Genomic DNA, 24,042 nt, shown 5'->3' with positions numbered 1-24,042 from the left:
AAGGAAAGTGGTATTAAACCTGATATCAAAATTGGAGATGTTAATGTCAGCTCTTTGCTTTATGCGGATGATGTTGTACTTCTAAATAAATCCGCTACAAGTCTGCAAGATTCTCTGACTAAATTGAATAGCTGTTGTAATAGATATGGTATGAAGGTCAGCAATAAAAAGACAAAGACAATGAAAATAGGCAGAATCATTGAAAATGTCAACTGTGTTGTGAATGGAGAACCTGTGGAACAAGTGAAACATTTTAGCTACTTAGGCACGATTTTTACTAAAGATGGTAAATTAAATATAGAAATAGACAACAGAATAAGCAAAGCTGGTATGGTGGGAAGTCAATTGAATAAATTCATATGGAATAAGAGAGAAATTAGTCGGAACACTAAATTAGCTGTATACAAGACAGTGTTCAAACCAGTTTTAACTTATGGATCTGAGAGCTGGGTCAGAAGTAAAACACTTGACTAAAGACTAGAGACCACAGATATGAGACTCCTGAGAAAGATTATAGGCATGAACAGATGGCATCAATGGCAGTATCATATTAAAAACGAGGATATTAGGAAAGAACTTGACATTGTCAGCATCCAGGAATGCGTTAGCAGAGCTAATCTCATTTGGTATGGTCACTTAAACAGAATGGGCGAAGAAAGATTAGCAAAACAAGTGTTCTCTGCCAGGTTGGCAGCAAAACGACCCAGAGGAAGACCAAGATATAGGTGGATTGATATGGTACAAAGTGCTTCAGACGATAGAAATATAAGATCTGATAATGTTGGAGTGTTGACAAGTAACAGACTGATTTGGAGGAAAATTGTAGATAGGAAATTAATAATGATGTAATTTTTTTCATGTAGTACTATCATATCCTGTTCACCCCTTGAGGGTACATGGCAGGAATTTGATGATGATGATTTTTAAAAATTAAATTAAACATTAAATAAAATTGTAATTATTTAATCTAATGAAAGAGGTTGTTACATTTTCAAGCAGAGAAGTTAAAGATTAATGTTATGACATTCAGCAGTGTTTCTTTATCCTATGACCTGAGCACTGATTTTTCAGTGAGAAATCTGAACTTTTTTTTCATGTAACTATTAATTTTGGAAATATATAATAGTATATCTAGTTTCTAATAGGAAAACAGCGTGAATCATGCTGAAAAGAAAAATCTGTATGGAAATTGTGAAAAGAATCAAGATCAAATCAAGGACATTCAGATATGAATTGTAGAACTGGAATATATAAATATTATTGGGGGGGGGGGAGGAATTTAAAAACAGTTACTTACTTAATACTAATGGAAACTGAATTTGAAGTCAGTTTGATTAACTAACCAGTAAAGCATATGCTGAAGTTATCTGATAGAAAAATCAGAATGCTCTGGTAGATGCAGGAAGTTAGAGAAACAGTCCATGTGGGAAAAAAAAAAAATTAGCACATAACTTTTGAGAATGTAAAAAAATAAATAAAATAGAAGGTAGCAAAACTAAGTAGTTAGACAAAAGTCATGGGAGAATTTTGGAAAGAATATAGAAACTAAATATAAAGGCTGAAATTTTTTTCCCAAATGATTATATTACTTCTTATTGCTAAGCTGTAGTATCGTTCCTATTGTCAATATGGTTATAATAATGGGGAATAAGACTGAAAAATATATGAGAAGCATTTATACAAAGGAATGAGAATGGAAGTGAAAAAAGAAGAGAGCTTTCACATTTTTAATTTGTTTTTCATTCTTTAAACGATTCAAATTATTAAAGTTTATATGAGGAGTGTTATTTATTCATGTGATTTCCCTAGTATCTTATTTAGTTTGCTGTTCCTTTCCATCACTTCATAACATTACTTTTTTTTACTTCATTAATGCTAATATTATCTTGAAAATTTGATACTCCTTTTTTCTGAATGATTGAAACAATTACTCTGAAAAATTATGAGGTGCTATGCAAAGCAGGTATGTGTTTGTGTATGTATATATATTTCAGTTGTGGAATTTCAGAACATAAGTGAAGAGTAGTAGGATCAAATGTCTTCAACCTGAAATGCTTAAAAATGTAGATACAATATATTTTGCAGCTACATCCACAATTCAAAATGTTTGAACAGGAAGTTAGTCTAAGATGACTGGAGTAGATTACTTGAAGCAAAAATAAAATAACATGACAAATCTATGAAAGATTCACCTACTGAATGTGCAAGCATACTTGAGAAAAGGCTACAAAAAAAAAAAAAAAAGTAGATAATGGGGTACTAAGATAAAAATTGCTTGCAACGCTAAATTTGATTGGTTAAACTTTATACAAGAATAGAGGTTGATGTTAAATCAAATGTAAGGCAAGGTGTATAATCTTGTACACTATCACTGCTATTATTTATAATCTACGTAGACCACATCATTAAAAAAAAAGTCGTATCAAACCTGTTATTAAACAGAGATATTAAGCTTAGTTATATAATATGTATATGGTATTAGCCTGTTAAATAAATCTGTTCCTGATCTTCAAGAGTATCTCGCCAAATAAAATAATTGCTGTGTCAGCAATAAAAAGATAAAAACTATGCAAATATGAAACTGCATTTTCATTAGTTAAACTATAGAATAAGTTACACATTTTAGTTCAATCTTTAGTGAAGATGGCAAGATAAATACAATAATAGATATTGCATTAAGTAGGGCTACTATAGTGAAGAAATAGTTTAATAAATGTGAAAGAAGAGAGAAATCTGCTAACAGCAGAATTCAAACCAATTAAAAGATGGTCTAGGATCAGGTTAGAAATAAACACTTATTGAAGACTGGTAACTATAAGTATGAAGTCCTGAAAAAAAATTAGGGAATGAAGATGACATGAATTGTAAAAGTATATTAAAAAAGAAGATATTAGAAAATAATGTGGCATTATTGATATTCAAGAAGATTATGGCTTCATATCCCACTTAGCATGTGTTATTTGTGAAAATCCCTAGGTAGAATTGTCATCAAACTCGTCATCAGCAGAATTCAAGATAGCAATCATCATAAAAAGTACTAATGGAAAAGAAGTTGAATTGCAGAATAATTAGAGAAATATCACATCAGCATAATTGGTGTTACCAAAACAAAGAAGACAAATGGCATAAACAGGTGAGATCCTTGTAAATACATCTACAAGATGTTGTATTCACACAATGATCATCAGGAAAGTTATGGTGTGTGTGTGTGAGAGAGTGAGTGAGTGAATCACCCCCCCCCCCCAATAATGCTTTCATTCATTCTTTCTTCCTTCTGAAGACAACTGCTTACTCAAAGCAACCAATACACCATAAAGATTCTTTTTCAGTCATTATACCTCATCATTTTTTAGGATCACTCACACATGGTTGGATAAAGAGTCAACCATAGGCAATTTTAATAATTTTCACACAATCTTATTTCATGATTTTTATTCTACCATCATCAACTCTATAATTCTCCAGCAATTTTTTTTTTTTTTAAATCTTGGCCCCATACACAAGACGTTGGTTGGTCAGCCTGTAATACACAAGTACCATGTATGGGAATAGATTTGGGAAAGGAGGAATATGTTCACATTAGATTTGAAGGCCTATGCATTGTATGCCTTGGGAACAGCCTTTACTCCATATGAATGGAAGTAGTGGCTGTTCCAGAGTGCAGCAGCAGAAGGAATGAAAGAATTGGAAGAGAAACGTGTTCTATGAGTATAGAGTTTTACTATGATGCATGCAGCTGCCACTCACAGTTGGATTGTGGGAACAGTGTATGTTTCAGAGAGAGAGGGGGTAGTATTGATGCTAGCTCTGATGAACATTCACCACAGCAATATTTATAGAAGATGCATGCAGTAGATCCTAAATACCTGCATGAGAGTGGATGGAATGAGTTAGTAAAAGATGAGTCATTAATCATTCTTATTGATATCTTCTGTATTGTGTTGAGTACTAGGTAGCTTTGGACACTGCTCCCAGATGTGCGAGCTGTACTCAATGATTGGATGAATTTGTGATTTGTAAGTTAAGAGCTGTTCATGAGGCATTTTTCTGAGGAGGAGGCAATGGTTTATGCTGGGGGAGTCTTATGTCAAGGTAATCTCAAGGAGAGAAATCTCACTAGAGATTTGGGTGTTCTCAAAGGTAAGATGGGAAAATGTGTTTGTGGGATATAAGGCAGAACTGTGTTTTGCAAACATTGAAATTGACAGGATTATTTGAGCTCCAGGTTGAAGTGGTTGTTCTGTGGATTGTGGTGGTTTGTATGGTGCAAGGTTTGTCAAGTGAGAAGGAGGAATGTAGTGTACTGTCATCAATGAAATTGTGTATTGGATTGATGATCAACTGGAGCAGGTCATTGATATATAGAAGAAAGAGGATGGGTGTGAGGACAGAACCTTGTTTGACCCCAGCATTAGTTACATAGTAAGAATATAGGGAACTGTCCACCATCATGTACAATGTGCATCCAGTGAGAAAGCCGGCAACCCAATTGCAGAAGTCACAGGACAGACTGAATGATGGGAGCTTGCTTAATAAGTCCTTCTGCCAGACCTTGTCCACAGCCTTGGAAATATTGAGTGCAATCACTTGGGCTTCACCAAACTTTTCGATGGTATTTACCCAGAGGTGGGTTAAATAAGTGAGCTGATCCCCTGTTGAATGGCATTGGCTGAAGCCATACTGGCAGTCATTTATTAGTTGAGTACTTTCAGAGAAGCTTAGCAGTTGGGTGTTGATGGTTCTCTCAATTACTTTGGAAAGGACTGAAGTGAGATTGGACAGTAGTTTGATAGTAAAGTTGTATGTGGCTAATTTTCAGGGTGTTGGATAGATGCCAGTGCAATAAGTTAGCATAAAAAGGTGTCATAGAATAGGAGTCAACTCTGGAATGCAAATCTTCAGGATTTGAAGAGGGATGCCATCAGGACCAGGAGACTTTTCGGTATCTAATTTGGATACCGAAAAGTACAGAATTTTTCTGATCACTTTCTTTTATCATTTCTTGTGCAAGAAATGATAAAAGAAAATACATAGAGAATCTACACAAGAGGCAGAGGATGCTGTATATAAATGATACTAGAAAGTTGTATGATAATACAAGGAAATTAAGTGGAAGAAGAAACAAGTGGATAGTCCCTATATATAGAAAGTTGTATGATAATACAAGGAAATTAAGTGGAAGAAGAAACAAGTGGATAGTCCCTATATATATATATATATATACAGTAAAGAAGGAAAACTATTATTAAATGAAAAAGAACAGATAAATAGATGGGTGGAATTCTTCTCAGAGAAATTTCAAGAAATGACTGATGGTGACCAGAGCCTGGAATTAAATGAACAAAATGCATCATTAGATATAAATTTGAATGAAATAACAAAAATAGAAATTACAAAAGCAATAACTCAGATCAAAACAGGTAAAGCACCAGAAGCAGACAACATACCAGGCATATACTAAAAGCAAATCCAAAACTTATAGCAGAGATATTATATCCCTTACTAAATGAGATATGGCAGAAAGAAGAGTGACCTAAGGAATGGAATACTGGATTACTGGTTAAATTATCCAAAAAAGGAAACCTATCTGAATGCAAAAATTGGAGAAGTATAACATTGCTGAGTGTTATAAGTAAACTACTAGCAAGGATAATACTAGAAAGAATCAAAATAGAAATAGAAAAACAACTAAGACCAGAACAGGCAGGATTTAGTGCCAATAGATCATACACCGACCACATTGCTACTTTACGAATTATCATAGAACAATCATTGGAATGACAGGCCAGCTTATATTTAAATTTTATCGATTTTGAACAGGCTTTTGATAGTATAAACAGATCTTGCCTATGGAAATTACTTAGAAATTATGGACTCCCAAAAAAAATAATAAGAATAATTAAAAAAAGTATGAAGATTTTGAAATTAAAGTAATAATGGAAATACCTTCTCAGAACCATTTAAAACAAAGACAGGAGTAAGGCAAGGTTATATACTCTCCCCTACTATGTTTTTAATTGTCATAGACTGAGTGATGAGAAAAATATCTCATGGAAATACAGTATTACAATGGTTACTTCAAAACCAACTCCACCATCTAGATTTTGCAGATGATATCTGCTTATTTTCACAGAAGCATCCAACATATAGAACAAAAAAAAAAAAAAAAAAAACTTGTAGAAACAGCCAAAAAAAGTTGGTCTTAGAAGATAAATAAAAATAAAGCAATGTTGATGAAAATAAATGCAAAGCAAAATAAACAAATAACAATAGAAGAAATACCGCTTAAAGAAGTAGAACAATTTATATACCTTGGTTCAATAGTATCAATAAAAGGAGGAACTACTGAAGATATAAATAGAAGGAAACAGCTGACTTATTCAACTTTCAACCAATTTAGAAATATTTGAAAAAACAAGAATTTGTCTATAAAAACTAAAATGAGAATATTTAACTCAAATGTAAAGGCAATACTAATGTATGGATCAGAAACATGGATGTTAAACAAAAAGATAGTTAACAATGTCCAGGTCTTCCTAAACAAGTGCTTAAGAATGATACTGGGAATATATTAGCCAAAACAAATATCAAACAAAAAACTATTGCAGAGAACAAACCAGAAACCCATGTTGCAACAGATGTGTGAAAGGAAATGACGATGGTTGGGGCATGTGTTGAGGAAAGAAGATAAAATAATAGTAAAACAGGCTCAAGATTGGAACCCACAGGGTAAAAGAAGACAAGGAAAGCCAAGAGAAACATGGAAAAGAACAATATTGAAAGAAATAACAGATATTAATAAAAACTGGAACCAAATAAAAGCAGAAGCAAAAAACAGAGTCTGGTGGAAGACCTATGCTCCCAGGTGGAGTGAAGAGGATTAAGTAAGTAAGTAAGTTCTTGTGAAAGGTAAGTAGAGACATTGAGTGTTGGGTGGTTGGGAGGGACATTTATCAAAATCATCTATGCAGGCATTTGAGTAAAAGTATGATGTTAGGAGATTGACTTTTTCTGTGAGTGATAATGCAATAGACCCATCTGGATGCAGGTGCAGTGGCACTATTGGACAAAAATTGTGGCCAACTGCTTTGGCCAGATTCTCTAAAAGATGTGCCAAGCCTTTACAAATGAAGAACCAAGCATAGTGCAACTGGCTATCATCAAGAACTTTGTTTACAAGAAAAGTTTACACCGAAGTCCAAAACAACTCTGCTTTGCAGTTGTTTTGGACTTCGGTGTAAACTTTTGATGATAGCCAGTTGCACTATGCTTGGTTCTTCATTTGTAAAGGCTTGGCACATCTTTTAGAGAATCAAGACTTACTTAGGGGGATGGTAAGTTAGCATGGAATGGGGAATAGATGCTTCCATTCTGGAGAGGATTCAGTGATGCATTCAGCACATATGTTTGGGTTGGAAGGCCAAAAGCAATAATCCAACCAAGGGAATGGAGCTTAGAAATCTCAGAGGTTATCCCGGCATTCTTATAATTCCAGATGACTTTTGGTTGGGAATGGCTGTGTGGGCATTGCTCAGTGGGGAAGGAGATAAGCACAAGATTGTGATCTGAATTACCTAAGGGAGATACAACCCTCTCAATATATTTGGAGGAATCATAGTGAGGTAGAGGTCCAGAGTGGTTGGAGTTACTGGTACTCTGGTGGGCATGTGAACAATTTGCATAAGGTTGTTTATGATGGCAGATGTCTCAACATTTCTACCTGCCTGGTCTGTGCAGTTGGAGAAGGAAAGTCATTCAGTATTGTGAATGTTAAAATTGCAGAATTAAAGTTGAAGAGTTCAGAATCACTGGTGATATTGGGAGAGCAATATAGACAGCATACGTATTTGATGGAGTGGGGGCAGAGAGATTTTCAGCCCAAGAAGATCATTGTTGGGAGATTCTATATTGAATAATGTATCTAAGATAGCTCATAGAATTACTTTGCTATTGAAGAACACACTAACATGCAGAAATAAAGAAGTTATTATTCCTCTTTATAAGGCATTACTATGTCCACATCTGGATTACCGTGCTCAGATCTGGTCACCTAGATTCTTTGGAGATGAGGAAATGGTAGAAAAGATTCAGAGACAAGTGACCAAGTTAGTGAGTGGTGTATGGAATGCTCTCTACATTAATAAATTTAAGTTTGTGGGTTATAGGTTACATAAGTTGCTTGATAAGCTGAGAAGAGGTCATTTGATAGAAACATTTAAGTTACTAAAAGGTTTTTATAAGATTGATGCAAGGGAAATATTTCAGCAGTGGAATAGTGGTGGAAGAAGAAGAGATCATCCCTGGAAATAAGTAAGAGTATAGTTAACAAGGGTATGAGGACTTGTTTTTTCACTTGGAGAGTAGTGAATGGATGAATGACTGACTGACTGAATTGCTTGACTTAATTGTGAGTGCTTCGTCTGTCAATGAGTTTAACGAAGAGGTATGATAGATATTGTGTGGATAGTTTGGGTCTGTCACAATGAGTCTATTGGCTCCATGGAGATGCCCGTATAATAATAATAATACTTTCTGCCCTCTAGCATAGTATGTCAAAGCAAACATATGCATAAACACCACCTTTAAGTCAAAAGGAGTCAAAAGTGTATATTTGGGGAAGTTGAGATGGATAGCGCTTGAAGAAGCTGAAATTTGGGTTTCTGTTAGGAAAAGCAGATGGAGTTTTGCAGGAAGTGGATACTGTTGAGGTTGGAGCTGAGACCATGTATATTTGCAAAGTGGATCTGGAAGTCTGTGGGGTTTGTTGTTGACCAAGCAGATCATATACATTCCCTGTGCAGTATACTTGTAGTTTGGTTTTTAAGTTTGCTATTAACAGCACTCAATTTCTGCACTAGTATTCTTCTTTTGTAGTTGATGTTCCATGTTTTATTACTGCTTTGTTTTTCATCCAGTTGTTGGCAGAGTTCTCATCCTTGTTCACACTAGCTGAAGTAAGCTCAAGCAGGACTTGCATACATAATTAAGGAGAAGTGACTTTGTGGTCATTCACAGCCGCCATTAATTCTGATGCACTCACCAGTGTGTCGCAGGTTACTTTTTCCAGTCTCAGGAAATTCATTCCATTCCTTCTTTTGTTCATAGGTCCAAAACAGTATATCTGGTAATTTTTCTATAGTTGAAACCAGATGTTCCCATTAGTTTGATGAGAGGGTTGAGTATAATGGCATATTTTTTCTTTTCAGCCTCAATCAAGTCATGCACTGTCGGCACATTGAGGCTATGGAGCTGACACTGTATCATTGGTGGGTGATTTTATGCTGAAGCACTGATGGATCTGTTCTAGCTTGGCCTCAGTTGATTTCAGGCACTGCTTTCAACACATTTTTCTAAGTTAGGGACTTTTTACTGAAGGGAGGTACAGAGGACGGAAGAAAGTCTGGTTCAAATCATGCGAAGTTTATATGCCGATTCATGAATTTTTATGCAGTAAGCATGCAACCACTGGCAACAGAAATCTCACAGAAGGCCTTTTGTGGCATCTGTGATGTCTAGCCTACAACTGCAACACTGATAGCATCATTGGATTTATTAGTGCTAGCTGGCTGCACTGAGTTAGATATGCCTGGAACACTATCGTCATTAGGCTTTGTTGCTTTTTTCAGTAGGCATTAGCGCTACTTGCACATGGCCAATATTATATGAATAATAATAATAATAAAAACTGTTATGGAACACTTGAAGGGTACTTATAGGTTTTTAAGTGATATTAATCCTTTTAAGAATTGCTTCTACGATTTCACTAGGCAAAATTTATGTTGGAAATCACTTTTAAAATGATAAAATGGAGGAGAACATGTTTAGGTCAACTTATTCCAAAGTGCTACCAAGCAGTAATATGTAAATTTACTTTTTAATTGTATTTATATATCATCTGATTTCACATTCGTGGTCAACCACAATTTAACTCTAAACAGAATGAGCAAGTAAGCCAGCCATCATATTTATAATTTCTGAAAGTAGGTCTATCCTTCTATTAACCCTGAAAGACATATCAATCGCTATTCTTAGTCTAAAACTATTTAATTACATCCTATGCCTTAATCTTGAGTGATAGCCAAAAGGAGCTTTCTAAAATACTCAGCTTGCTATATACATATATATATATATGTTTAAGATACCAAGCAATTTTGTAAGCTAGGTTTTAATCCTTTTTTCCCCAAGTAAGTAAACAGACAAGTAAGTCAAGTTTGCGCCTGCACGTAGTGCAAGTCTGAGGCAACTCGTGGTAAAGCGGAGTAAGCTCCGATCACTTTCCTTAGTATTTTCCCCTAATGCAAAGCACATCCCCTTGCAGAGATGTATGATGCTATGCATTAAAGGCAAGAGTCACTACCCAGACGTTTCGACCTTTATTGAGGTCTCGTCAGTGGGAGCCAGACCTAAAAATGCCAAGGTTGAAGTAATGCAGAGATTTTTGTAATCCTGAGATTTTTATTTAATAAGGTCAAAGCACCTTTTGGCAACTTGTTTAAGTAAAATTTATAAGCTCTGCATTACTAGTTGTAGTAGATGATATTTGACCCCAATTACTCAAATATGGTGATATAAAAGTTTCACAGTGACTGCATTGCATAATTCAGAAATAGTCAGAAGGTTAAAAATTTTAGGTGATTGAAGTTGAACTCAGAATATTCATCTATCTATATATATATATATATATATATATATATAAAAGGAAATAAAACTGAATGTGAGAAATACAGATAAATTTTCCTGTTGAATATTCTAGTTAAGAGTTGTGCATGCATATTTGAGATGAAGCTAAAGAAAATTGTGAAAGCGAAACCTGGGAAAGAACAAGCATGTCCACATAAGGGTTGTCGGGATCAGGTGTTCACTTTAAGACATAATGGAGAAATCACAGAAACATAACAAGAATTTGTATTTATGTTTTGTAGATGTGGAGAAAGCATACAACAAGGCCAAGAGAAAAGCTATTCAAACTGCTGCATTTATATAGTATAAACTATATCATATAATATATAATATAGTTTCTGATATAATAAACTATATTATACAGGGTGTTTCAAAATGAATGACCCGATTCAAATAATTATATTTAATAATGAAAATGTGGTACAGTTACAAAATAAATGACAAAGTATGAAGTAAGGCCTAAAGTTTCACTCACCACAATTACAAATGCGCTATGTGCCCTCCACTTGTTGCACGGACAACATCAAGCCAATAGCTGAATTCATCCTGAATGCATCTGAGAATGTTTTCTGTCACAGATTTTACTGCACCCATGATTCAGGTTCTGAGCTCATCCAAGTCAGCGAGTAATGGAGGAACATAAACACAGTCTTTTATGTATCCCCATAAAAAGAAGTCACAAGGTGTGATGTCTAGAGATCTTGGAGGCCAAGAGTGTAGTGCCAAGTTGTGGACTCCCATGCATCCAATCCAACGCCTAGACAATGTTTTGTTTAGAAACTGACGAACTTGGAGGTTCCAATGTGGCAGTGCTCCATCTTGCGGAAAAATGTAATCTTCAGATTCTTCATTCAGCTGTGGAAGTAGCCAGTCCTGCAGCATTTCAAGATAGGAGTTTCCCGTAACAGTGTTTTCCTCAAAAAAAGAAAGGGCCATAAACCTTTCTAACAGAAACTGCGCAAAAAAAAGAAAAGTCGCTTCATCACTAAAAATCAACCTTTGTAGGAAGGTGTTGTCCTCCATGTCCTCTAACAGATTAGCACAAAAATCTGTTTGTTTGTTTTTTTTTGTCACCTACACGAAGAGCTTGCACAGTTGCAATCTGTATGGCTTCATAAGCCAAACAGTCACATGAGGAATGGTAAGTTCTCGGCTAGCATGACGAGTGGACTTGTGCGGGCTTCGCTGAAAAGCCTCTTGAATTCATTGCACATTCCCCCTCTGAGGTGCGTGGTCATCCAGGACTCTTTCCCTTACATAAATACCCTGTTTCGTGAAATTGTCAATACCAATGACAAATGTTTTTTTCCAGTGGTGGATCAATTCCGTAACATCGTCTAAACGCACGCTGCACCGTAATCACGGACTCAGTCTTTGCTAAATTCGAGAACACAAAACTCCTTCTGTTGACTAAAAGCCATCTTCTCATTAACTAAGCATAGTGGCTATTTAGGCGCTAGTAGTGACATCTAGCAGTCATCATATCAAACTCTGGGCCAAGGCCGTTTACATGGTACAAGGCGCATTCATTTGTGGTTCGTGGTTGCAGAGATATACAATTTTCAAATCGGGACATTCTTTTTGAAACACCCTGTATAATTAGGGGATGGTCTGAAAAGGTCAGTGAATGGTCCAATATCTCAACAGCAACATGAGCCAGGTGCACGCACGTGCACATGACTATCCAAAGACACATTGAGAAGCACCACCTGACGTGGAGTATACGTGACTGTCAGGGTAAACCTGCTGCGAGCAGTCGAATGTAGTCAGTGTTAATGGTAGGGTCACGGTGCAATGTGGAGCAATGAGTGAACATCAAGTTCTGCTACAAATTTGAGAAAACGGAGATGCATGAAATGTTGGTTCAAATGTACGGGATGGAAGCCGTGAGCAGAAAAACATGTTTACAACTGGTTCAAATGCTTTTGCAACGGGAAGGAAACGACTGAAGATGAGCCACGTTCGGGTCGGCCTTCGACAAGCAGAACCCCAGATATGATCAAACGAGTGCGATAAATGCTGGCATGAGATCGGTGACTGACTCTACGATTGCTGGCGGAGGAATTGGGCATTAGCAAGGACACTGCGCACTATCGTCCACTAAGATTTGGGTAAGCAGAAGATCTGTTCCCAGTTTGTGCTGCACATGCTGACAGACGAACAGAAAACAGAACAGATGGAAACCTCTAGAGATTTCATTACCATTTGTGATCAGGATCGATCCTTTCTGCAAACCATCGTCACAGGAGATGAGACATGGTGCTACCAGTTAGATCCGGAATCTAAGTGGCAATTGATGGAATGGTGTCCACCGTCTTCCCCGTGACCCAAAAAGAGTTGCCTGCAAAAATCCAAGGACAAGACAATGTTGATCGCCTTCTTCGACAATGATGGCATCATCCATAAGGAATTCATTCCTGTGGGTCAAATTGTGAATGTGCATTCTACAAGGAAGTTTTGAAAGGGTTGCTACGACACATATGCCATGTTCGGCCAGATTTGGACTGGACAGTGGATGTTGCTGCACAATAGCGTGCCTGCGCACTGTGCGATCCATGTGCACTAATTCTTGGCTCAGCATGGCATACCTGTCCTTGATCATCCACCGTACTCCCCTGATCTGGCGTCTGCGGACTTTTTTCTGTTTCCCCGCCTGAAGAGCATCATGAAAGGCGTACGTTTTGCAGATGTGGTGGCAATCCAAGAACATGTGACAGCAGTTCTGAGATCGATTCCTAAAGAAGCCTTTGCTGACAGTTTCCAGAAGCTTTATGAATGTTGTCAAAAATGTGTTTTGAAAGCCAATAAAGAGAATTTGTATCTTTTTTTTTTTTTTGTTTGTTTTCTGATACCATTCACTGAACTTTTTAGATGCACCTCGTATAGTTTATAATATTATATACTATATATTATCTATAATATTATATAGTGTAGAACATTACATCAAGCAACGTGTAGTGTAGTCTGTATTTAAGTTCTAAGTTAGTAGTTAGAATTGAAGAGGCCCAGCAAAGGTTTGATACAAAATAAGGTGTTGAAGACTACTGCATGCTACTGTCACTGTTATTCTCATTTTATGTAGATCACGTCATTAAAGAAAATGGCATTAGGCCTGATATCAAAATCAGCAGTGCTGATCTCTACTTTTTACTTTATTGCAGAACAATATTAACTCCTAAATAAATTCCAGTACAAAGATGCAGCTGTTTGAAATATCCAAGTGAAAAATATTTCAGCATCTCTGATCTAGAGTAATTAATAAGGTGATACACTTGTTCACTGCTTGTATATGGGAATTGTATGACTTCTGCATTACTTCGCCTTAGTATTCCTTTTGGATCTGACTCCCATCAGTGGGAGTCAGATCCACTCAATAAAGGTCAAAACCCATCTGGGTGTTTGCATGTAATTGATAAAAATAATAACTTATTAAGGTGATACACATATACAAATAGTGACAAATAGTGAACAGGTGATACACCTGTTCAGTACTTGCATATGGGAAATAAAAACTTTTGCATTACTTCATCTTGGTATCCTTTCTGGATCTGACTCCCACTGATGAGACCTCAATAAAGGTCAAAACAAGTCCAGGCAGTGGTCCTTCCCATTATGCATAGCATTATACACACCTGAACGGTATGCTTTGTATTATGGGATACTAATGCAATTGATGTGAAGTCATTATATGTAAAGTAGCCAAGTTGTGAAGACACTTCATGCACAAACTTTGTTTGTTTATGCTTGGATAAAGGATTAAACCAAGAATATAATTACTTGCCGTCTTTACTTTGAATAAGTAAATGGAATGAACCATATGAGAACAGGTTGAGGATTTGTGGGTTGCAGGGATTGGTTGATAGGCGGAGGAGGGGAGATATGATTGAGACATTCAAATTACTGAAGGGTTTCTATAAAATTAATTCAGAAGATATTTTTGAGAACAGGGCTGGTTGTGGGAGGACTAGGGGACATCCATGGAAACTGGGCAAAAGTGTGGTTAGTAAAGGTGTTAGAGCTGGGTTCTTTACTTTTAGAGTAGTGAATGAGTGGAATGCGCTCCCTGAGTCTGTAGTGGATGCTGTGACAGTGAATGAGTTTAAGGCGAGGTATGATAGATACTGTATGAATGTCAAATAGTTGTGATGAATATGATTTGGGGCCTCCCTCGATGAGTCTAATGACTCCCTGGAGTTGCCCGTAATAATAGTAATAATAACTGCTGTAACAAATTTGGTATTAAAATCTGTAGTAAAAAGACAGATATGAAAATAGGCAGTGATGCATCCTGAATGGAGAACCAACATATAGAACAAGTGAAACATTTCAGATATTTAGGCACAATTTTAGCGAAGATGGAAAATTAAATATGGAAATAGGCAATATACTTTTCAACAAAATTGATAGAAGAAAAAGTATTGCATGCATATTTCATTATTGTCTCCAAAGGTGAATATTTGATATAATAGGCATTCTGGTATATGTGGATTCAGAGTCTAGTAGAAATTGATGTACTACAAGAGATCCATACACAATGCAAATTTCTCATGCCTATAAAATAGGATAGGAGTCATTCTGGTGCAGAAAGAAACCTTCAGGACAATTGGAGGAATGCCATCAGGGCTGGGAGACATTTTTGTGTCTAATTTGGACAATTTTTTTCTCACCTCTTTCTGGCAAAAGGATATAGTGGGAATTATATATTGGGTTAATCTTCATTCCATGCAGCCTCAAAACTTTGTTGGTGTTTTCTTTTTTGGTTCAACATTTTGACAGGGAAGAGTTCTTTTGTTATCATTAAAAACACTTCTTCCTTCCTTCCCTTTCTTTCTTTACCAAAAATACTGAATCCTCCATATTAGAGGAGTATCTTCTCAACTTATCCTTCTCTATATGAGTCCCATTCACTTTGATGTATAATTTTGAGTTCAACCAGTTGACTCTGTTATAAAATTCCTCTCCCTTGTTCATAATACTTCCAACATTCATAAGTGAACATCACAACCCTCTGTCTTCAGATTTCTGTGCCAAACCACTAATAATTTATTTAGTCTATCATTAACTTTATTTAATCACCTTTATTTCTTCTCATATTTGTAACCTTTCCTCAGCTGAGGTATTTAATTTTTTTTCTTTCATTGACTACAGGGATGAAGATAACTACATCCCTGTAGTGTCTATAAAAAACCAACCTCACATTCTTCCTTGAGATACTGACCACTAACTCAACTACTGTTTACCCCTGGCTTAACACATTCTCTCCCCTATTCTCTTCTTCTGGAACTCGCTGTCTCAGTCAGATAAGCCCTCTGTGATGATACAGTTCACCTGTTGTCAAATCTGTCCTAGAAATCTGTAGGTTCTAATTCTTTTTCCTCATCCTACATTTTAATCATCATATTCTTCACACTATCACTTGCCTCATCTTCCTGATGTCTGCCTATCATACCTTTCTCACTTCTGATAATTCACAAATCCTGACAGTGTTTATATTTCCTTGCAGGTTTGTGCCAACTAACACAACTATTTCCTGTGCTTTTTAACTCCTTTCTATAGCTTAAGTTGTACTTTGTGTATATTTCTATGCACACTCTTGACATCCACTTATCTTCCACATTTCTCAAAAATGAGTCACTACCTCCATTGACTTCTCACATTTATCTTTCTTTTTTGACACCTCATCATTTTCATCCTCCATACTCTTCTTCAGCTATTTGAGAAATGTCTTGCATGTTCCTCAAATTGTTTTTTAGTCTCATGAGATTATCCGATTTCATTTATCAGACTTTCATTCCCAATTCCTCCATACAAAATTTGCTACTTTTATTCATGTTCTTGCCATTTTAATTGACATTCTGCTTATTTTTGCAGTTTGCACTGCCACTTTCATTGCTAAAGGTAGCATTTACTCTCCCTATCTTGTTACATTCATGCCCGTTTGCTCTACTCATGTTCTCATTCTTTTGTGATCTTTCACTATTAATTGACCTTGCTACTTTTTCAGTATGCTCAGATACTTTATCTACTGAGATGTACAACCCCATTCCATCTTCAATATTGATGCACATTTATCTCACTCAGTCACACACACACATACACAGCACATTATTATTATTATCATCATCATCCCAAGATCCCGTAAAGTCAAAGACTCATCTAGGAGGTCCTTTTCTCATACATACAGACAGCTCATCATACCTTGCCTTCTCTCTCTCTCTCTATGTTCACTGGGCATCTACAGATGCCGTATGGTCACTCCGATGCTCAGTGATATTCCACACCAGGCCTCACCATGTACTCCTGTTGTTTGCTTTTTTAGCAGCCTCAACTCTCTGAAGATCAGTCATTCCACACACACACTATCCCTCCATCTCATTGATGGTCTACCCCTGCCTCTTTTTCCAGGAACTTTACCTTCTATTACTGTTCTGAGAAGTCCTCCTTCCATCCTTTCTATGTGTCCAAAATATTTTAACTTTCTTCTGTCAATATCCTTAAGGAGCCTTAAAGTTCTACTAATCTTTTCTAACACCCATTCATTTGTACGCCTTTCAGTATATGATATCCTCAACAGCCTTCTGTAACACCACATCTCAAAAGCAGATATCCGTTTCTTATCTGACTTCTTTAGGTTTCAAGTTTCGCATCCATAAGTCGCTGTTGGAAAAACAACTGCATCTAAATTCCTCAACTCTGTTCCCATGGAGATAGATCCATCCTTCCAGATTTTAGACAGGTCTCTGACTGTTGTTTTAGCCATTCCTAACCTTTTTCTGACATCTTCTGAACAGCAATTCTTCACATTAATAATGGATCCCAGGTACTCAAACTTGCTGACTTCCTCAATTCTTTCTCCATTAAGATACACTTGTTTCTCAAGAGCTTTTCTGTTTGTTTTTCCTTTGAGAATCATGATCTTTGTCTTGCTAGAATTGAGTTGAAGTCCTCTGTTATTACTGATCTTGTTAACTTTGTCAAGAATTAGTCCTAGTTCTTCCATGTCATTACAAAGGAGTATTGTATTATCAGCGTACCTCAGATTACTGATCAATCTACCTCCTATTGTAATTCCTGTCCTGAGCTCATCCAATGCTTCACGCATGATGTCCTCTGCATATATACTAAACAAGTGAGGAGAAAGTAAACATCCTTGTCTAACTCCTTTTCCAACTTGAAGCCAGTCAGTCAATCCAACGCCTGTTCTTACTGTGGCTTCTTGCTCCTTATACAAGTTGGCTATCAACCTGATAGTGTGTTGAGGAAAACCCATTCTTTTCATTACTTCCCACAGTTTCACATGTTCAACACAGTCAAAAGCTTTAGAGTAGTCTAAGAAACACATTACCAGAGGGAGTCCGAATTCTTTATATTTTTCTATGATCTGTCTAAGGCAAAGGATCTGATCTCTGGTGCCCCTACCTTTCCTAAAACCTGCTTGTTCCTCAGGCATCTCTGCCTCAACTTTGGCCTCAATCCTATTTAGCATGATCTTTAATAAAATTTTGCTTGCATGAGATATCAAACTAATAGTTCTATAATTCTTGCATGCCTTCATATCACCTTTCTTGTGTAGTGGTATGAAAACTGACTTCTTCCAGTCTCTAGGCCATGATCCTGTCTCCCATATCCTTGTAATCAATCTATGATACACTTTTATCCCTCCATCCCCTGTGGCCTTAATTAACTCTGCTGGGATTTCATCTGCACCTGGGGCCTTATTGCTGTTGAGCTGCTTAACTGCTCTTTCAGCTTCATGCCTAAGTGGAGGAGGTTCCAAATCAAAATTTTCTTGGTGGGAGGACTCCACATTTTCTTTATCCACTCTGCTGTACAGTGCCTCACAGTATTCTTTCCATCTGTTTTTGATTTCCAACTCTTCTGTTAGTAATGATCCATTCCTGTCTTTGATGACATTCAATTTAGGCTTAAACTTGTACTTTAAGTCTCAAACTAAATAAAACATCCTTTTATAATTATGCATTCTCATCTGGAACTCTATTTCTTCACATTTATTAGTATAGAACTTTTCCTTGTCCTGCTTGATGGCTCTTCTGATTTTTCTATGTAATCTCTTGTATTCTTCGGTCCCTGTGTCTCTTTGTTTTCCCAATTGCCTTCTTTTGATTAGTTCCCATGTTGAATCTGATATCCATGGGTCTCTTGGTTTTCTTATTGGGCCGAGATACGTCTTCACTGTATCCTGTATTATCATCTTGACTCCTTCCCGAAGCATTTCTGGTGAGATTTACTCATTGGTCTCCAAAAAATCATCCAGCCGAGTTGATGTTTCTTCTGTGAATCCACTAGGAATTACTCTAACATCCAATCTAGTGGAATGTGCCTGACCTGGAAGTTTTCGGAGTCTTAGTCTTACTTTGGCTCTTACCAGTTGATGGTCTGTACCACAATCTGCCCCAGGACAAGTATGCACATCAGAGATGCTTGTCTTCCACTGCTGGAGAGCCAGGATGTAATCAATCTGGTGCCTTGGCCTATCAATGTTAGATGTCCAAGTATAGGTCTGCCGTGGATGTTTCTGGAAGCAGGTATTGGTAATAACTAATCTGTTAGCACGGGCAAATTCCAACAGTCTTTCATCATGGGTGTTACGTTCACCCAGACCAAACATGCCACACTCCGGCCTGACTCTCATACTCTTTCCCACTTTTGCATTTAAGTCTCCAAAGATGTACAGTATGTCTCTCCTTGGTAGGCAGTCCAAAACAGTTTGTAAGTTTTCATAGAATTCTTCACTCTCTTCTTCAGGCCTATCCGTGTGGGGTGCATAAACTACCACAATTGATACATTGGTAGGCTGAGCCTTAAGTCTAATGGAGCGTATCCTATCATTAATGGGGTTATAACCAAGAAGGCTTCTTGCCTGAGCTGTCTTCAGTATCACAGCTACCCCATGATTTTTTGAGTCACCACCTGAGTAAATAACTAGCTTACCATCCTGTCTTTTGAAGTGACCTTCTCCATTCCATCTGGTCTCTGTAATTCCCAAGATGTCAATTTTATACCTATCCATCTCTTTACAGACAATCTCAAGAGTACCCATCTATAAACCCCAGACATTCCATGTGCCTATGTAAAATTCCTTTCTAAGATTAATCTTATACATTCTGTGTTGCTCATTCACAGTATCACTGACTTTTGATGGAGACTGTAATATACTTCTCGAACAGGACCCTCTGCCTAAGCCCTGAACACGGCTCTGATTATTCTGCGCAACAGCCGATGCAGCATGAGATGCGTTATTAGGCACAATCATAGTAGCATTTTGGAGTGAAGTCACTGCAAGAAGAAAGTGGTAGGGTTGCAGAGGCACTTTCCACATAAGATGAAATAGCAAAATAGGAAAGATTCACCCCTAGCCCTCGAATACTCTAATAGCATTGGGGAGAAGGTAGCAAGAAGAAAAGAAAGAAGGAAAGAAAAAAGGGGAGGGACCAGTCTACAGATAATATAACAGATGTATATTACATGAAGTAAGGCATGGTCCAGCATCAGGTACCTCGGGTTTGCCATGCCCGTACTCACTAAAGTGAGCCCTTGAGGACCTTGCCTTAAACACCCTCAAATTCTCTGCAGATACCACACTCTCAGGCAAGGCATTCCAATCACAACTCTGTATGCAAAAACCTGCTTCTCACTCCCCTGCTCACACTCTCTTTATACAGCTTCGAGGGATGACCCCTGATCTACCGTTTGCTGTTAAACCTCTCCAACATTAATCCTGTAACAATCCCTTAGTAACTTGTAGGTTTCTGTTATATCACCCCTCTTCCTCCTATACACTAGACTCTGTAAATTGCATATTTCTCACAATATTTCTGCTAACACATCATTCATAATCCTTGCTCTCTGCCTCATCTCACCACTGTCATACATGGGAGGAATGTCCACAATGGCTAATCCAGCTGAAGTCAGTATTAGTTGTATTCTTAAAATTCTGTGAAGTTCTGGAGAAATCATGCACACCATAATGAAAGCACCAAATAATGTTATCACACACACAAATCTCATAGCGAGAGAAACATCTTTTCATGAAAGTCTTCATTTTCTGCTACCAACATGCTATTGTCAAACACCATGTTTTATGCATGAAAGCAAAAATTACTAGGCATAATCATATTTAAGAATTCCTTTTATGATCCTGCATTTATTGATGTGCCTTTACATGATTATGCTATTTTTCTACACTCTATAAAATAGCAATTTAAAAAATACTGTAATTACAAACCATGTTCTACTGTGACAGTACTCATTTTTATTTACTTGTAAACTTTTATATATTATGAAACTCAGATTGAGGTATTTACTATTTACACTTTTTAGTTCTTTGTTTATTTTAATTAATGTGTTTTCTATAACATTATATTTGGCACAAAGTATACATATGTTTGTATGTATTTATCTTAGCAGATGCAAGGCCAAGTTTCACAGTTAAACCAATGTCAGATGAATTATTTGCTGTCTGCATATCGAGTTGGTATGCTTGCTATGGAAATGCTAGCTCGAAGAGTGCATGATGACAGGCCCCAGGCCAAATATGCTCGTAATCCTCCTTATGGGGAGGACGTGAAATGGTTATTGGGTGTAGCCAAAAAACTTGGTAAATATGTTAATTCTGTATACTTTATTAGAATGATAAAAATATTAATATTTTATAGTGGAATAAAAAAATACATTAATTATTACTTATAATACAATAGGAAATCATCTTTTGAACCAAGGTGAAAATTCTGAGGGTTATATGCAATACATTCGTGTTCAGAAAAATCAGTTCCCTGGAATAGGTGTTTCAGCCTGTCTTTGTGAAGTAATGATTTTTTTTTTTAATAATTATCAGTAACTACATGTGCATTCAATGTCCTATTCAGGAAGAACTGTCGTTTTAAAATTTGGTACAAACCCCCCCCTTCCACTTTTTATATATACATATCACTACCACATTCTAAATATTAGTGTTATAAATTAATGATGCCAAAAAATTATATTCTTGGTTTCATCCTTTATCCAAGTGTAAGCAAACCAAGTTTGTGCATGAAGTAACTTCATAACAGAGCAACTTGTTATATAGAGGCTAATGACTTCACATCAATTGCCTTAGTATCCCATAATGCAACACACACACACACACACACACACACACACACACACACACACACACACACACACACACACACACACACACATCACTTACAGACATGTATAATGCTATGCATTATGGGAAGGGCCACTACCCAAACCAGTTTTGACCTTTATTGAGGCTTCATCAGTGGGAGCCAGACCCAGAAGTGATACCAAGATTGAAGTAATGCGGAAGTCATATTTCCATATACAAGTAGCAAAAAGGTGTCTGTTCCCACTGATGAGATCTCAGTAAAGGTTGAAACCTGTCTGGGGCCCTTCCCATAATGCATAGCATTATACATCTCTGTAAGGATATGTGCATTGCATTATGGAATACTAGAGCAATTGATGTGAAGTCATTGTCCTCTATATACGAGTGGCCTTGTCATGAAGGTACTTCATGAGTAAACGTGATTTGCTTACACTTGGATAAAAGATGAAACCAAGAATATGATTTCTTGTCATCTTTAATATATAATATAATGAAGTGGAAAAACTTTCAACAAAAGAATTGGTTGTTGTAAGTGCATTATCATATGGAAGAGTAAGAGAAAAAAAAAACAGTAATGCTACATTTAAATTGTAATTCTTGTCAAATGATTGTAATCCAGTCTTGTTTACAAACAGCATATATACAGAAGACACACCCTTTAAAACGTCAAACAGAATAATGCAAATGATGGATATCTATATCAAAATAAAATAAAATAAATGAATAAATAAGCAGTGCAATTTCAGCAACAGTTCAGAATTAATTAGGTAGATAAGTTTGCATAAGTTTGCATTTGTATTTCAATATAGCAGTGCGATCTGATATCATATCAGATCGCACTGCTATATTGAAATACAGTGTATTTCAATATAGCAGTGCGATCTGATAGGATATCAGCATGGGTGTCAAAGGAATGTACAAGAAAGTTATAGTTTCTGTAACTGGTTGCTCCAGTCCTAGCTCCACCTTTGGAGCTCTCTTCCTACTCAGCACAAGTAAGATTCATACTAAGTGAAAGGAGAGGTGGATAGCCCCATTATACAGAGGTGGAACAAGAACTGAAGCAACCAGTTATAAACCAGTCAGTACATCTGGAGTAGGCATTAAAGCATTGCATAGACTGATCTGGCTTTCATCTAGAGGTGAACAGATAGCAGTTTGATTCTCTATAGAGCAGCATTTCCCAAACTATGTTCTGTGGAATACCAGTGTCCCAAGGATTGTGTTCCATGAAAAATTTTCAAAATTAGTATGAGCCTGAAATGGTTTTAAATGCTACAACAAGTTCAAACATCTTTGAAAATCAGGCGCTCCTCACTTTGTGTGCAGATTGTGCTATTAAGGCTAGTGTGCACTGGTCTTGACTCAGCCACCTGCGGTTCGACACCTCCGAGCACGAGTGAAGTATGGCGGTATCTATTCTAGGAAACGTGTGGTCACAAGCAAGGTCAATGCAATGTGATGCAATGTGGACCGGCACGCCTGTGTGCTGTCGCATTTTTGCGATGCAATACAACCTGCTGCAGCGATAACGTGCTTTTAGCTTTACATTGAATACGAGACCGATGATACTCAACTCTAACCAAGGTGTTCCGTCGTAGGAAAAGTTTGAGAAACCCTGTTATAGAGGATAGCATGTCTTTCTTAAAAGGTCTAACTTTTTACCTAGAGCATTTGTCAGGTATTCCACATGAGATTGTTATACAAAATCAAAGGGATTTGCATGCTACATGTCAACTTTATATGCTACATGTAAAGTTGACATGTAGCATGGATATAGTGTAACTTAATGACAGGTATCAAAAAGTGATATGCAAATATGCTGAGTCTGATAATGTGTGTTGGGGGGGGGGGGACCAGCAGTGTACCACAGGGTTCTGTAATATTGGATAATGATCTTGAGGGTAATATCCAATTACAGATAACCTCCGTTTTTCCTAGGAGATGTGTTCCAAAAAATCTGTGTAAAGTGAATTTACGCATTAAATGGGAGATATCTTTTTTTTTTTTCACATCTTTTGAACATTTTTATCGATTGATTTTTTTTTCTTTTCTCATATTAATTCAGTGTACAAAATATCTTGAAACAAATCATTCATAAAATTGTAATTGCTGGATATTGTGCTGTGTATATGGCACGTGTACACAGGTGCAGAGCAACATATAGACAGCAGCGTAACATATATGTATACAGTGGTGGAAAAAAACTACATAAAAGTGAACTTTGTAAA

At 36.8% G+C, this 24,042-nt stretch overlaps 1 protein-coding gene across 1 annotated transcript in view; it reads left to right on the top strand.

Moving 5' to 3' along the window:
- The window catches only part of Dora (zinc finger SWIM domain-containing dorado), a 495,561-nt gene that overhangs the window by 415,012 nt on the left and 56,507 nt on the right, over nucleotides 1–24,042 (top strand). The window contains exon 22 of the mRNA XM_090399467.1: nucleotides 21,106–21,298. Within this exon, the coding sequence (XP_090255593.1) occupies nucleotides 21,106–21,298 (193 nt within the window). The remainder of the gene's footprint in view (nucleotides 1–21,105; nucleotides 21,299–24,042) is intronic.

This window comes from Typopeltis vanoorti, chromosome 1 (genome assembly GCF_054136105.1).
Source record: "Typopeltis vanoorti isolate ZY-2024b chromosome 1, IOZ_Tvanoo_1.0, whole genome shotgun sequence".
Lineage (NCBI taxonomy): Eukaryota > Metazoa > Arthropoda > Arachnida > Uropygi > Thelyphonidae > Typopeltis > Typopeltis vanoorti.
The sequence above is the reverse complement of the archived record's forward strand: the minus strand, read 5'-3'. Positions and strand labels throughout refer to the sequence as shown.